General features: G+C 34.9%; 1 protein-coding gene across 7 annotated transcripts in view; it reads left to right on the top strand.

The window, feature by feature from the left end:
• The first annotated feature begins 6,257 nt into the window (after positions 1-6,257).
• Positions 6,258-17,917, top strand: part of LOC127869070 (uncharacterized) — a 19,221-nt gene continuing 7,561 nt past the window's right edge. Inside the window, exons 1-4 of one of the 7 annotated variants that reach the window (XM_052411352.1) lie at positions 6,263-6,398; positions 14,198-14,885; positions 15,122-15,280; positions 16,900-17,365. In XM_052411352.1, the coding sequence (XP_052267312.1) occupies positions 14,574-14,885; positions 15,122-15,280; positions 16,900-17,365 (937 nt within the window). In that variant the 5' untranslated portion in view covers positions 6,263-6,398; positions 14,198-14,573. Of the gene's footprint in view, positions 6,399-9,075; positions 9,325-14,197; positions 14,886-15,121; positions 15,281-15,428; positions 15,617-16,899; positions 17,366-17,917 lie in introns of those variants that run through there. The other 6 variants (XM_052411355.1, XM_052411354.1, XM_052411353.1 and 3 more) reach the window with 6 other exon arrangements.

Raw genomic sequence — 17,917 nt, 5'->3', positions numbered from 1 at the left:
ATATCGCGTTTCAGTTGTTATAATATTATTTACAATATGCAATGTTTGTTTTTGAAATGTGTTGATTATTTAAGTATAACATTTTAAATATATGTTTATATGAAGATAAATGGATTTATGTTAAAAAATTGGCAGACCGTGTTATTAATATAATACAATAACGGGCAAATGATGAAAAAGATTATCACCACTCTAGACGTACATTTATGAGTACATTTTGATCAAACTTTTATGTTTATCTTGACAATATCTAGGACGAGTTTAAATCTGGTTCACTTGTCTTCAAAAACTAGGTGACCAGGTCATATCTTTGACAAACCGTAAGCTTATGTAATATGTGAGGTAACTCAATATTGTTTATTATTGAGTATAGGATTATTCAGTTACTCCTCTTTGACTGCAATGTTATGTATGTTGCACAGGCCGTCATTATGTCTTTCCTTTCTTAATCAAAATCTAGGTATATATTGCTGGATTTTTAAATAACTTTGCACAAATGTCCACCATGGTAAGACGACGCGTGACGCGTGAATTAACCGTCTCCCTGCTTCAAAAGTCAAGGTCATATTAAGTGGCTCAAGATCAAATTTGGCATTAAAACAGCTAGAAAATTCCTGTTTCTGACAGTCATTTTTATTCCATATATTGATTGATTTTGAAATGGCACAAATTGTACCAAATGCAATACATCATATGATTACAAGTCACGTGTAAAACTTGTCTCCATACCTCAAAGGTCAAGGCACACTTGAAAGGTTCGATTACCATGAACAGCTTATTTGGTTTTTTAATTTGTCAAAATGTTGTATTAATACAACTCACCACAAATGACAACCATGAGGAGACGGCATTTTTCTTGTGCAACAATCGTCTCTCTGCCTAAAAGCTAAATGTAACACTTGACTGTTACTGTTTTGTCATGACTTGATTTATTACTTGCGGGATTTATTATATAGATATTCAAGTTTCAGCATCATTCTAATAAAATATTTGTTTCTGAGAAAAAATACAATTCCTTAGATGGTATAGAAAGTTAGATATATTTAATACACAACACTTTTGTGAAGTTGTTTTGACCATAAGAATATTTAAAACAAGACAAATTGATAGAGCAAGGTTGTATATTGTATTATTTATGGTTTTATATTACACCATTGGTACATTATGTGTATATTAATATAAAGGTTTATATATACTAATATAGAAACTGTTAAAATCAATGCAGTCTGCAGTTTGATTTTGTATGTAAATACTAACAGAAAAGAGCAATAACCACATAAAAATGCTTGAAGCCATATATCAATTCATCGATCAGCAATGATTTCATAAGTTAGAAAATACTAGAAATCGCAATAGCACTTTTTGGGCGGTTTATGCCAATAAGCTACTCCGAGATATACTGATGATAAGAAGGAAATAATAAATGAAGAAGGAAATGATCCTGACTGAGAAATAAGTATATGAAATTGCAATTAACTTAAATGAATAATGTTCAAGCGCTGGATAATTGTATATCGTAGGACGAGTTTTTGTTTGTTATTATTTTTTTCCGTCTCACTGTTGTCGAGAGTCATGATCAACAACTAACAGCAGCGTACAACGAGTGTCTGAAGGCTGTTGTTGACTTCAGAAGTAACCATGTGTCACCAAGTAGGTTAATGTGGTGACATGTTGTAGCGTCTATATAGTATTATTTGTTTTGCCTTCTACGACCTCAGACTAGCCACAACGATGAAAGATGTGGCAGGCCTACTCAGTTACTGTGTGTGTGAATGTCAGAGTTTATTTACAGGTCTCGCTGCGTCTTCACGACAGCCTTATGTGCGGACCTGCTCTACTCAGTTACTCCCAAGACCGCTAGATTTTAGCCATCGGCTTATCAGCAGAACTAATAAGTGTTAACTGTTCTGTGGTCATAAAACACACTCCCCTGTCAGGCTGACAACAGCCTGCTTGGCGATAATAAATGAACCCAGGTGTTATATCTGGCCAAATGTGAATCTGCTGCAACATGTTTCAGAGAGTTATCGAACAGTGTAATTAGCAGTTGTGCCAAATATTAATAGCCAATACAACATTTATTTTGATTTTTTTATATGTATAAAACAGGTAAGCTTGAAATTTGTTAGTAAACTAATTTTATGTTCACCTTTGTTAGATTTTAAATTTGACATGTAACAAACACCGATCATGTTATGAAATGATTGAAATTAAAACTAATAGAAGTTATATGATTTTAAAAGATAGTTTTCTGTACTCTTTCAGATTGACAACCAAAATGACTTTTCATATTCCATCACTGAGGGAACTTAGAATAGCTTGACGAAAATGATTCAGAATATATTATCTTTAATGAGTTCAAAGCATTTCTTAAAAAGCAATATGTGTGGTGATGAACCAGCAATTAAAAGTGGCAACATTTTCAGTTGGTTGAAAGGAAAAGATCACAGTGTAAAAAACCTTTATTAAAAAACTGGAGAGCATATAGTGCAATACTGTATGTCATATCGCGACACATATGAAGTGTGTAGACAGGTTACGAAGGAAGTTAAGGGGATATTAGTTAAACAGTCAGAGGAAACCCCCATTACATCTACAAAAGAGATATACAAACATATACGTATAGGTAATGCTGATTTTCTATCTAAAGTCCTTTTGTCGGAACTTAAAATTGAGGAAAAAGACATTACAACATTAAATTCATTTTACAAAAATGAGTTTACTGAAGAAAGCTGGAGGAAAATGTGTTTCTTTGAAATGCATTTTATGAGAGAAGGAGATACCATATATGCCGACAATAGCAAAAATGTTGCTTTTAAATTGTGTAGCCTTATGCTGCATAATTACATTTTACTTTAATTCTGATATACCTAATGTTTTATTTTGATTGTGTAGGAAGTTGTAAGGGTTTGAACCCATGTGATATCGATAAGTTTATACATAATGTTAGTTATCGTTAGTAGTAATCATTAATATAATCTAATTGATCAGGTACCGTAGCGGCGCAACCTTTCGAATGACTTAATGTAGCTAGCCTACATAGTGTTGGAATTTATGTGTTGAATCTGAATAGATGTACAATTTATGTGTGTAAGTGGTTACATATTAAAAAAATAAGTGTACAAAAATACAAGCATGCTGTTATTTTACAGAGAAGAATTTTAAACAATAAATTATTGTTCTTGTTTTTTTTTCAGAAAGAAACACGATGTTTGATAAACCAGTACACAGATGGAAAATATGTTTGAAGTAGATCAATGCAAAATTCATGTTGATCTTTAAGTTGGGACATTTTGGTATTTAATATTTATCAACCACAGGAGACTACATCTAATTAATTCATTTAATTATATAATTTAAGTCCAGTTCAACACTCCACTAGCAAATATCATGCTGGATACTCATGTTGATAATTCCTGTAAAGTTGTTTGTTAAAAAAATTGTTTTTTTAACTTACTGATTAGTAACATAGTTGCATGGTATGTATATTATGTGAACATTTGTTATGTGAATTACAAAGGTGAAGTTGGTATTTGGTGTTTAAATTAATATTTTTTTTCCATGAAATTTCCTTGCTAGAAAAGTTTGGGTTACAATAATGGCAGTACTAAATATATATGTATATAGAAGCTTATCATTCTATTATTATAAATTGACACTAAGAATTCTATAAAATTTATGTGGCATAATATTTATGCTATTTCAACTTGTTTATATGAACATAATTAGATGTACATTGAAAAAATAAGGAATATTCAATTGTTTACTTCTGAATAATTTGATAATTGTGTGTAATGAAATATATCTGCATTATAATTTGATATAACATAATTATAATTATGCTTTGAGATTATTACATACTCTTCGCATATATATACTTTCCATAACATAGTATAATTAACACGTTGTTCAATTCAATAATAAACTATGTACAAGTTCTGATCTGTTCTTTATATTTTAATCCTGATCATTAAAATACAAGTACGATGCTCTTCATTAAAATGTGCTTTAGTTAATTAATATTAACTCTTTGATACTCTTTGATATTAAAATACATGCCCCTGTATTTTTCTACAATCAAATTATTCATTTAGTGTGTGAGCAATGTTTAACTCTCAGCATTCTACACCAGTATCTTGTAATGAGATATGGCCAATAAATCCCCTCATGTTATCACTTCCAACAGTGATCAGCGCTTCACAACACTTTGATAATGACCCCTGAACAGTTAAATAGATTAGCCCTGATCTTGTTGAATCTATGGAGAAAGGAGTAACCGAGTAGGACTGTATACCCCCTTTTCGAAGAAGAGAGGGCATATTGTTTTGCTGGATGTTCGTCTGTCTGTCTGTTGGTAGACCAGTTTGTTTCCGATTAATAACTTGTGAACGGAGGGACCAATTGACTTGATACTTCACATGTGCATTGGCCTTGGATAGTAGATGACTCCTATTGACATTGGGGTCACTAGGTCAAAGGTCACGTCACTGTCACAATAAGTGTGAAAATCATTTCCGATCAATAACTCGTCAACGCATTGACCGATTGACTTGATAATTCACATGTGCATTGGACAGTAAATGACCTCTATTGAAATTGGAGTCACTAGTTCAAAGTTCGAGGTCACTGTGACACAAGAAATTCTGTGTCAGGGCCCTTTTTTCAGCTCACCTAAGCACAACGTGCTCATGGTGAGCTTTTGTGATCGCCTTTTGTCCGTCGTGCGTCGTCCGTCGTGCAGCATCAACATTTGCCTTGTTAACACTCTAGAGGCCACATTTATAGTCCAATCTTCATGAAATTTGGTCAGAAGATTGGTCTCAATGATATTTTGGATGAGTTCGAAAATAATTATGTTTGCTTGAAAAACATGGCTGCCAAGGGGCGGGGCAATTTTCCTTATATGGCTATATTAAAATCTTGTTTACACTCTAGAGGCCATATTTACTGTCCGATCTTCATGAAACTTGGTCAGAAGATTTGTCCCAATAATATCGTGTTATCTCAGGTGAGCGACTTTGGGCCTTTCATGCCCTCTTGCTTTTTTTTTTTGGGGGGGGGGGCCTCAGTCTCCGACCGAGGAGGTCTTGTTTCTTTGGCGTTGCACAATGTATCTCTGATAGAAGCATGCCAGTTTCATTAACTAACGTTGGTATGTGTGCTTAGTACTGGTGAGCCACCCAGTTTTGTTCTTGCCTTTAATAACTTTCTAGCAGATAATACTTTTTTTTTCTTTCCTGAGGATGCTTCTGAAGTTCCATTCATATTATATTTGGAATCTGTAATGCCGTAGTCAACAGTTCAGCATTGGGTAGGAGAGGCGGGGGCCCTTTAGATAAAGATTTGTTTTCTAATTAATGATTTTTATATGGTATTATAACTGTTTTAGGGAATCCCGGACCTTAGCTCGGAATAGACTATTGCGCAATTACTGCATGCTTTCAATAGTAATTAATTAACGGCTCTATATGTGTAACCCAGAGTTCAGGGGGGGGGGGGGGATTAAGACTATATACATATTTTTTAAATATTAAATTACTTCATCATAAATAATATTCGTTATATACTGAAGTCTTGAAGAGAGAAATTCAGCAATCAGAATGTAGTTCTGACTGCTACCTCTTCGCTCTTACAGTTCTCGTTCGTCCATCGGTGAAACTTTTTACGAAAGAAGATTAAATTAAAGAATGTTGTGCGTGACAAAGATGTCTGAAAAGCACGTCTTCCCGCTCTGAACCATGTGGTCAATGTGATTTACACATCACTACAATCCTCGAGGATAACTACACAAGTTATGAACCAATCAAATTTAATCTAACAATAGAAATGATCACTCGAGCGTAGAAACCGGTCTCGTATAATTTAAATGTAGAGTGGACTCGACCGACATAATTATTTTAAAGTATAGTAAAAATACGATATGGTCACATATGAAATGCCAATTAGTTACAATTGCGCATATTACGCGTTATAAGTTACACCCGTCTTAATAATTTTGTGTCCCGTCGTACATTATGATCAATAGAAGAGTCCCTTTCTATTTGCACAGTTTTTTTCTTTTCTCGGGCCCAACTCGTTTGCGATTATTTCCTGTATCCTCTGTGTATTCTTCTGTTCTGATGTCTTCTTTGATAAGTCGCATACGATATGTTAGACAAATTAATCTTTAAATTGGCTTGCACAATATGAAATAACCAAATGGCTACAGAAATGCCTTAAAAGTTGACCTTTCCATAAAATTACACCATGCAAATTGGAGTAAGTGTAAACTAACCTAATCGGAAGTTGACACACCTAACAAACAAATTGAATCAAATCGAAACTTGTTTCGCTTTGGAAAAAATATAAATTGGAGAAAATGAGATTGAATGAAGACAAAGCAACCGTTAACAAATAGGGTATGTGTGTTGTAAAATAATTATTCAAAAACAAATATTTGTTATGACTTTGTACTTCATCGGAGTAAAATGTATGATCAATCGTTCTATTTAATACTACTGTCAACAGTGATTATCATGTTTATCCCTTTGGAATGTCAGCGACTCATAATCAAATTTTACTTATAAATGCTTAGATGATGCGATTAAAATACCGAATGCCTTCGAAACAACATGTAATTTTACTTAAGTTAAACGCATGTGCTTTAGTCCGGCGCTATCCCAATAGCTAATTACCCGTAAAACATAAACTGACCGTAACGGTATTGTTACTAACAGCGTTTAATAAGGGTAATTTCGAATGCAGTACTTTAAAACGCAAGTATTATACATCGGGAAAATGATAAACTTTACAACGATTTTAAAAGTTCACACACGTCGTACATTGACAAGTTAAGGTGTGGATTATTGCTACCTGCAATATGATCTTCGTCAGACATAACGCTATTCAGCCATATGTGATAGCTAGTATGTTTGAATAATGGCTTTTATATAAATATGTGTAACCACAGAAGGTGCTGTTTGTTTGATGAATGATGTTTACGGAGTGGATATTTTCTTAATCTCAGGTTACAAACATCTATTGACCGTTATGAACATATGTTTGAAGTCATTTTGTGTGAATAACGATATCTAACCCCTTTAATTTAGGATCGGTTTATTTGTGCCAAGTGCACATGAGCGGGAAGCCAAAAATAACTACTCTTTTAAACATTAAAAAACTTGCTACTTAATGAATTATTGAATGCACTATGGCATATAAGTTTTAAGGTAATTTAAGTCAATAAAAAACGGTTAAGTTTGAGGCACGTGTTATATAAACTATTGACCACTATCAGGGGTTTTTTTTAGAGAAAGGGGAAGAGGCTGGACGTTGGGTGAAAGGGGAAAAAAGAGTGCGAAAGAGATATATTAGGGGAAAAAATAAAAACTGTTCATTTCAATGTCTATAACTCATCAAAAAAGGCATGTCTCTGTCCTTTTTGTTTTTAAACACATTTAACATGTATTAAAGTCAAAGTCCTTAATAAAGTTGCAGGTGTAGATCTAATAATGGGAAATGTTTTCAACTATATTTTTGTACTGGGGTCGGGGGGCGATGTCAATTTTGTGATTTCAATTTCATGATGAATGGGTTGACGATCTTGATCTGCTACAGTATTGGAAGGGAAAGGAGCGGCAGCTGCCGATTTTCTACTTTCACTTTCACAATGTTCGATGTTGATTACCTCAGAATTCTGCTGGGTTTTAACGGTTTTTGATGATTCTTTCTTAAAAAATGCCTCGAGTCCGAACGTTTCATTTTGTTTGTGTAAGAACGCCAATTGTGAGACATTTTTTCTGTTTTCACGTTTATATCTTGGCGTGCACATAGCCCGGATGAAAATTCGACTGGTTTCCGGTAATTAATTGACGAAATACCCTTCTCGCGCAAGACCGGTATCCAGTAAAATAGTCACATGATTATTACGATTAGTTGCCCAGTTTACATGACGTAATTTAAGAGCTATATTTAGAATAACTGGGATTCCCAGATTTCTTGTGTTCGTCTGGAGAGAGAGAGAGCGAGATCGTTGTACTTGGTGCAAATGAGATAATTGTCGAATGCCCAAAGGAAAAATAAACATTTCTTTGAAAGAAAATATTAAATTTTGGTGAAAAATTATATTTTTGGTGGGGAAATTGTATTTTGAGGGGAAAAATTCTGGTAGGGGAAGACGCCGAATATCGGTGTCACTTTCTTAGTAAAAAAAACACCCTGACTATAAATGTAAAACATGTGTAAAACATGTCAATTTTAAAGGCATACATGTCTATCACGATTAGCTTGATTTACATTCTAGCACGACACGCCGCTTCCCAGCAAACATGAGACGTCATTTAGACGTCTTTATTTTGTTGTTTTACGGTCGCGACGTCGCCGCAAAATAAACAACGTCTTTTCAACGTATTTTTAGCGATATGATAATAACGTCTTTTTACAGACGTCGACGTCTTTTTGGCGAGGAAAATAATGACGTCTTTAAAAAAAACGTCGAAAAAACGTCTTTTTACCGAAATAATATAGAGGATATTTGTTGGATTCTGTGGATTATCGATTTTAATTCACGAGTGATTATAGAAAATGATATTTTCACGAGTGGCGCAGCCACGAGTGAAAATATATATTTTCTATGATCACGAGGACGTCTTTTAGGCGAGATAGTAATGACGTCTTATAAAATACGTCGAAAAAACGTATTTTTACCGCGATAATAATTACGTCTTTTAAAAGACGTAAAAAATATGTCGTTTTAACTTAACACTATAAAGACCTCTGAGAAAATTGTAAAATAAACGTCTTTTCAACGTCTTTTTAGCAACATGATAATGACGTCTTTTTAAAAACGTCGAAAAGACGTGTTTTTAGCGATATAATAATGACGTCTCTTAAAAGACGTCGAAAAGACGTCCTTTTAACGTTACTGTATTAAGTCGTCTGAAAAAGTCAATTGCTTACCCAGCAAACACATAACGTTATTACAACGTTGTGATTTGGTTGTATTTTGATCACTACAAATGTCACAAATGCACGGTTAAATAGATGTGTTTTAATATAACTTTCGCTTCATTATTATCTGAATATTACTTAGTGAAAAAAGAGCAAAACATATAATATATATTCCTTCAACGTAAGAAATTTGATAAACGGAACTAGTTTTATCTGTACGCGGATATAAGTAGTTGATATCAGACATAAAGACGGGTACCAAAACGGAAGGCACGTGACTATGAGTTGTACGTGGTTGAAGGCGACCTACCGTTAATGGAAGTCAGCCATTTTTGCAGATATATTTTCAGCGGTATCAGCGCGAATCTGAGTTTTTGGAAGGACTTTTACATTAAAGTATATGTGTACATTTATTATAGCATCATTTGTGTGGCTAATTATTTGCTTCGCATAAATTTGTTCATTTGAATTAGCATTTTATTTACTAGTTTCGATTTCCAATACTCTATTATAACGACGGTACGTTTTGTATTAAATACCATAGAAAACACCGTATTTGACGTGATTTTTAATACCATGACGTTTCTCGAACTATATATTTTAATATTTAAATATCATCCTGTTTGCGGAATTAGGAGATATAATAGTTACATTAATACGTTAAAGTACGACTGATGTACCAGTTTCTAAATTTAGACAATTAGTGTAAATCACAATTCTAAAAGTAGCTCACTTTGGAATCCCTGATTTATTTGACTCATAACCTATATATAACGACACCCAATGATACAGACTCGGAAAACAGCCGTTGTACTCATTCTTATGCCTCGGTCACACTGTCACGAATCAGAGCTACGAACGAGCTACGAATACTTTTCGGCACAGTTCGTAGCTATCCTTACTGGAACGTGGCTCTCCGTACTTGATCCGTGATCAGTCGTAGTAGTTTTTGGATGTCCGTTGACAAATTTTGAACATGTTTAAAAAATTGCTACGAATTTATCGACCGTAGCGTAATCGTAGCAGTCCGTACAAAACCGTACTAGTTCGTAACGACACCGTAGTCGTCCGTACCTTTTCGTAGGCCCAAAGATTTTCAAGGACTTCTTCGGATTGATACGAGGAACTACGGAGCGGAACGGTTATATCCACGGATATACTACGGAAAGCCACGGTTCTAGTACGTTGTACTACGGATAGGCATGAATTTGCACGATCTTGTACGATGTTCTACATTTAAGCACGAAACAGTACGGACATGTACGGTCCACTACAATAACTCGCTACTGAAATACATCATTGAAATTATAAAGCAACCGTACATGCATTTGTTGGGTTCACAATCATGAACCGCCATAAAATTGCATTTGCGATAAATTTGTTACACCCGGATATTGATATGGCACAAAATGCAGAGGCCGTAGTCGAGCTGCTTGACGATATGCACAGAGGTAATAATGATTCAATATCGTATAACTATTATAGCTTTGTGCTAAAGGTTATGTATTTTGAAAATATTAGAATTGGAACTAACTAGTAATACATTTTTTTATTTGCAGAAAAGTGTCTGCCTCATATGCCTTTTGAATCTTGCTCTTACTTTTACGTGATTTAATAAATGTTCAATTAATAGCCGACATAATTAAATACAAAAATAATCATACTTTCCTAAGCATATTCTATATTTGGCGGTGCGGTGGTCGAGTGGTAACACTCTGGTCTACCATTCAAGAGGTCCCCGGTTCAATTCCCGGCCGGGGCACTGGAAATTTCAGAAATGCTTCAAGTGTTTCCCACCCAACTAGAGATGTACTGGTATGAAACCCAGGTTATTCTCGCGTGTATCGGTGCTTTACACTGAGCACGTAAAAGAACCAAGGGATCTATTCGCAAAGAGCTAGGGTATCGCACCCGGATTCCTTGTATCCCAATACTGTCTCTTCTGCTTGCTATCTCTTCAGCAAAACCAAAGGACCCCAATGGAAATAAGTGCTTGCACTTTCATGGGTAATCCTTGACTGCAAGGTCAAAAGAAATACATACAATACATACATTTGTACATCAATAATTACATACTTTATCAGGTCAGAGAAGAAAAAGGAGGAGGTGGATAAAAGACTGGTTTTTAAGACGACCCGGCTCTTGGTTTTGGATGGAGGAGGTAGACTCTTCCCCAGACACGGCTGATTCCATTATTTCTGTTTCGCGCTGTTGCTGCCGCTTGCATGTTCTCATTTTGGGAGGCATTCTGTGTATGACAATACAAGAGGTTGTGGGCGCAATGTTCAATCGTAGTTCGTTCCTACCTGTCCGTACCAGTCCGTCGCAATTCCCACTGCTTCGTAGTGGACCGTTCGAGTTCGTACTTACCCGTACTAGACCGTAGCGGATCCGTAGTTAGATCGTACTGATTCGCGTAGCATCGTACTTAATCGTACCATACCGTAGCGGATTCGTAGTTTGATCGTACCGATTCGTGACGCTCCGTACTTAATCGCGTCGATCAGTAGCAGTCCGTACCTTTACTTGTTCGTTTTCCAACAATTTGATGGTAGATTCGTTATGCTCCGTACTAAAATCGTAGCGGCCTACGAATTTTGACAATTTCGTAGGCATTCGTAGCCGATTGAATCGTAGCGCATTCGTAGCTCTGATTCGTGACAGTGTGACCGAGGCATTACATTTTAATTGAAACGTTGACATCTACGACCTACAGAAAATCTGTATGACGAACACGAGACTGCTTTAGTAAATGGTTGGCAGTATTAAATGTACATTACGACTAAGAGCTATGACTTTTCGCTCCATATTGTCCCCTTAAACTTTGGGAGGCGTTAATTGAAAAAGTGGACACATGTGAGAAAAGTAAAATAGTTCTTCTTGATTTATAAATTTGAATTTATATGAAAACGTCTAATGTTTAACAATCATAAACGTTAGACATTTAAGACAGCATCAAACATTTAATTAAAATTGCAACTTCTCTTGAGTCTAGATATGTCTGTGCAGTATTATACATATAAAATCCTAGTTCATTCTAGTTTAATACTTCTTGTGTACAAACCAACTAAAATATATTACATAATTGTCGAAATGTATATATTATGTATTATTCATTGTAAATATAAAATATGCCTCAATTTTGACACTGACCCAGATTTGTTTGAATTCATTAACACCAGTTCAAAGCCTTATGATAATATAAAATGTGATACATCAGGGTTGATTTCCTTCTTTGAGACCCGTCGAATATCGACCCTTTCCTTTAGACATCGGCCCTTTCCCCTAGACGTAATTTTCCCCCAAACAATACATACAATCTAAAAAAAAAATCTTTTCAAAACCTTTAATTATATTAATTAACCTGATCCAGTGTAGAAAGAAGAGAAATATTGAATAATTAAATTATCTATTGCCATGAATTTGTTTTAAAAACAGTTAAATATATTAAATTGATCATTTAAAACTTCGTATTTGTCCCCAAAATCCGGCGTTTCGCCCGATTTTTTCCACTCAAAAAAGACCAGGCTCTTTCCCCAAAATCAGATACAAAACCCTGTACGTTGAAATGGCTGCTGTAGCATGCCTTCTTATTAGTAAATTATGGTTTATATATATGTATTTATTTATTTAAGTCTCATCCATGTTAACATCTTTTTCATAGGCAATTTTAGATAAAACCACACATAACCATTCTTAATAGAATTTTAAGAGACTGTATACATTGTACACAGTTAATATACAGTGCATGCATATACCCAACGTGATTTAAAAAGACTTGTGATATTTGCACAGTAATGGTAAAAAAGATCATATTAAACATGGTAAAAATGTGTGTCACAGGGAAAACAATGTGTACTGCTGAGTTATTTACAAGGTTCATGGTAAAATTAACATTCAAAGCGAAATAAACCATTGCAATAATAATAAAAAAACAGCTGCAGGAAAAAAATACAATAATGTGAATCTTTCATACACAGAGATCTGTTAAATTGTTTAATATCTTAGGTTTTCATTGGCCTGTCATTATAATATTTAAATCACATAATATAAGTCTCCCAAGGCCTGACCTGAAGTGTTTAAATAATCCTTAATACAATGCATTTGAAGAATAGTATATATTGATATGATGGGCATGTACTAATCATTATGTCTAAGGTGAACTGCATACTGAACTATATCTATCAGGGATATCGGCCTTCTGACATTACAGCAATCCTATAGTTTAAAGCTGCTACGTTCAGTTTAATGTTGTTTGTTTGCAAAACAATATGTTGTTTATTAAATTTACATATTTCAACATTGATGTTCAAAGACAATTCGGCGGTATTTTCCTATTGTGGATTAAATTGTAAAGCGTTTATTTCAATGGCTACATGTATATGAGTTTTGTTCGTTAAGAAAGTGTATTCGTATATAGATATTGTTGATAAGGAAGCCTTTTTCACACATTTTAACGGATATATAATTGATAAATTACACGTATTGCTCTTTGAATCCACGACATAAGGATTTACAGTAAAAACGTAAATGCAGATATAGCACTTACCTGCACCTTACATGCATCGATTTTCGCGCAAAATGCGATGAGCGACATACGGAAAACCGACATGAAACTGCAAAGTTTTACGTGTATGACAATTTACTACTTATTTTAAAAAATAGTTTTATGCTATATACTTTTACTTTACATGATATTTAGTAGTAATGGCAATATTGCATATTAAATGCATCTGCAGATTCATGCAAACAAAACAGTTAATGACAATGTACGTATTGTTAAACGTTTTTAAAATCGAGAGTAAGTTTCACAATTAGGATCTGTAATGATTCTTCAATGAATTTATAAAACGTGTCCAAACAATACGCACTTTTGTTAAACGTTGTCAAAAAGCAATTATATACAATGCACATCGCGTACATGTTTGATGATTCATTCAAAATGTTTCGACATATTTCAGAATTCTCATCGTCATTGAATGTACTTTTACATTTTGATCTGTTCGCGAGAGTTCATGCTTACAATATTGATATAGGACTTAACATTTCTAATCACTATGCGGGACAAACCGTCAGGACATGGAACCTCATTGTGAGGAATATTATAATAATGCATATACATGGGCTCGATTTAAGCCAGCTAGTTTCACAAAAACATGACAAGCACGATTCTTTTTTTCAAACAACAAACGATACCATATGTACACTGTGTTCTATAAAATATAGTGCAATATGCTGTCACTATTCTTTATTTTTCGTATGTTTTCAGGTCTGAAATGATTCATATATGATATTGAACTTGAAATTACAATGGCCTTCAGGAATTCAACGTGTCTGCAAGCATTGTTTGTATGAATTGGTTGGAGAATAATTCGTGAACAATGGCGAGACTTGGGGATGTTTTCGGCGTCCAAGAAATGACGAACTGGTTGAAGGCATGGCTGGCATTGAACATCACAAAGGATGGGTTGCATTAGTTCGTTGACAGAGAAGTAAAACAGTTTCAGACAGGAATATATCAAAACATCACGTCAACATTAGGTCTGTCGGCGAATACAACATGTACAAGCTGCTTGACTGCTAATATATTACTATGCCCCACACAAGGGGTATGCAACAAACGCGGGGGGAAATCATGTATATCCATGCATGACACACCTAGCAAACGGCATCGACCTTGTCCACTTAGCATTTGCGAGGCAGTTCGTGACCATATTAAGAACAATCATCGGTTCTATGGACCCTCGTGGAAAAACACCTGTGCTGAGCAATGGGCGTGCAATCACTGGCAAATTGGTAAATGTTTTATGCCCCCAGATGGATATATTGGAGTGACGTCTATTCGGGATACAGATTACAACGGCGTCATTAGTGTAATTTTGAACTGTAAACACTTTGATAACCTGATGTCATTTAGCATAGCTCCCATGTCGTTTGGTCCGTGTCTTTTAACAAAGGTAACTACTTTACATAGCATGCGTTACTTTTAAAGAGAACACACATTTTGTGTATTTAAATAATATGCATAATAAAAAAACGATAGCTTCATGATAAAATTATTTCAAAATATGCCTTTTTGGTATTTTCAGACTATTATATCTTGTTCTTTTGTTCACTATACGTGCCATAGTAATTCCATATGCATATATACATATTATGCATATGTTTCCTTATTTGAAATCACGTTTTACAGGCGCGTGACATTGGCAAAGCTGTCCGACATTCTCCATCGTGTGAAGTAACAGACTCTGACCTCAACGACTATTTTAATACACTAGAAACATTGCTCAATGATTCCAAGACACTAGCAAACGACAGTAACGCACAAGATGCGGTCAGCAAGTTGAATCTGGTAACATATATTTTTGTTATGAATTTGAGTTTGTATAAAGTGAACTCGGTATTTAAAAGAGAACGCGATATTACAAAACAGTTGGCAATGTAATGTTGATGTGGTTAACTAATGATAAGTTCAAACTTTTTTTCTGCATATTGAACAGCTGGCAAGTGCAGTACAGAAAACGTGCACTTGAACAAACGCATCACCTCGCGGTGTTCACCTCACTGTGTCCACCCCCAACATGACCTCCGATATGGATGTTCGGGTCAGCCGTCACGGTGGCCACTGGGCGAAATACTAACACCGCGAAACCACGAAGAAGGACATTATATTTCGCGGTGTTCACCGTTTCCGACTTACAAATACATGTAGTTTAAAAAAATGTATACAGTCGTTAATTATTGTTATAAATATAATTTCGGAAAGAACTGCATCAACCGTTAAAATTCTCTGCGTATTTGTAAACAAATTGGAAGTAGGTCACGTAGCAAAACCATATTTTACATTGCAGAAAAAAGAAACTATCATTATTATTAAACTGAAACGCAAAATGCACTCGATAAAACTTATGGAAATAAGACTTTAATGAGAATTAAATTGATTTAAATCCCATACATATTATAGTCGTATAAATGTGTCTATTTTCTGTTAAAAAATCGTCCGTTTTTTTTCAAAATATTATAAATACATTTTCTGAAAACGCTTCTAAAATTAAATACGCTTGTAGATTGGCCGTTAATTTAAAACATTACGAAGTACCCGATGCGCGCACATCCCGGAACGTAATTTACACATGTTCAATTGTAATACACCTGTATCGATTGGACATCAATTACATAGTTATTTTTAAAAGAAACCGGATGTTCACTCTACATTTTAGAAAAATGGCGGCCGAATAAGTTTATGCAATTCTTTAACACTTTAATCGTTCATTAAAACAAGATTTTGATCTTGATAATGGGAGTCGTGATTATACGGAATTATGAGGTAATCGATAGAGTCGTTAAAAGTAGTAAGCATGCGGAAATCGATAGAGTCGTGATAATACGTATGTTATGGGGGAATAGATGAGTCTGGATGATACATGTACGTATCTATGTGCATGATGTAAGAAAGGGTTAAAGAACGCGTAACCCTGCGATGATCACGAGTGTTCTTAGTAAAGATAGCGTGCGATCGCGGTGTGAGCGGGTATTCTTCCAACACCGGGGGAAATAGCGTGTCAACCCCCGCGAAAAAAAACCTTCGGGAATAGTGCACACCGCGGGCGGGTGTTTTTGTTCAAGAACACGCTTTCTGTACTGTATGCGCATAATTCTTCAGAGTGGCGTCTAAACAAACAAGAAAGAGAAAAATAATAAAAACTATTGGCTATATCACTAGCTTTTGTAGTAGTAATGGTAGTAGTAGTAGTAGTAGTAGTAGTAGTAGTAGTAGTAGTAGTAGTAGTAGTAGTAGTAGTAGTAGTAGTTGTAGTAGTAGTAGTTAGTAGTTAGTAGTAGTAGTAGTAGTAGTAGTAGTAGTAGTAGTAGTAGTAGTAGTAGTAGTAGTAGTAGAAGTAGTAGTAGTAGTAGTATATAACATTGTATAAATTAAGTTAGTATCTTTTATTTCACAATTTATTTTTCTAGTTACGAAAAGAGAGCACTATTTCTTTGGCGGAAATGAGTCAATTGCTAAAAGATGCACACGAGGCTTTAGGAAAGGCTGAAAACGTGACCAAGGAGTGCAAGTCACAAATGGAATCATACATAGAACAACTGAAGATAAAACTGGATGAGCACGCTGAAACACTTATAAAAAAATATACAAAAAACTTTACTGAGGAGGCAAACATGTTTTCAGAAGTAAGAAAAGCAAATATTACAGAACATGCAAATACGTGCACAGTAGAAAGTAAAAGACTCATTAATGAACATGCAAACACATGTACTGAAGAAAGTAAAAGAAACATTTTGGAACATGCTCTCACATGCACAGAAGAAAGTAAAAGAAACTTAACGGAACATGTTAACACACTTTCACAGAAGTCCATACAATATATTCAAGGAGCTAACTCGTCGAAGCAAGAAAGCGACTATGAACATGAAGTCGAAGGTAAAACTATTGATATATTCAATAGAATATGTCTTTATTATACCCCTTACAAATAAAGTTTAGGATATAGGGTGGTTACCGATTTACAATCGAAGAATCAAGAGTTGTGCCCCCTATTGATTAAATTAATGAATTTCTCCGACCAGATCTGTTTCATGATACATGTAGCATCCAAGCACAAACAATGCAAGGTACATGCATCTGACGTTTGCCTAAGAAATTATAAACCTGGATGTCATTTGAGTAATCAAGAATGATCTGATATTAGTAGTCATACACAAATGTACATATGCCATGTCTGACATATCCGTTGTAGTGATACCTACTTTCTACTCAATACTACCATGCCTTGTAACCTGCTGTACTGACACTGACTTCCTTCTACCATTCCTGACACGCCCGTTGTACTTATACTGACTTTGCTACCATGTTTAGCCCACCTGCTCTACATGCAATGACTCACTTCTACCATGTCTGGCCCACCTGCTATACATACAATGACTCACTACTACCATGTCCGGCCCGCCTGTTTCACTGACACTGACTTCCTAC

This window comes from Dreissena polymorpha, chromosome 2 (assembly GCF_020536995.1).
Source record: "Dreissena polymorpha isolate Duluth1 chromosome 2, UMN_Dpol_1.0, whole genome shotgun sequence".
NCBI classification, from domain to species: domain Eukaryota; kingdom Metazoa; phylum Mollusca; class Bivalvia; order Myida; family Dreissenidae; genus Dreissena; species Dreissena polymorpha.
Note: the sequence above shows the minus strand (reverse complement) of the source record. Positions and strands in the feature narration are given on the sequence as shown.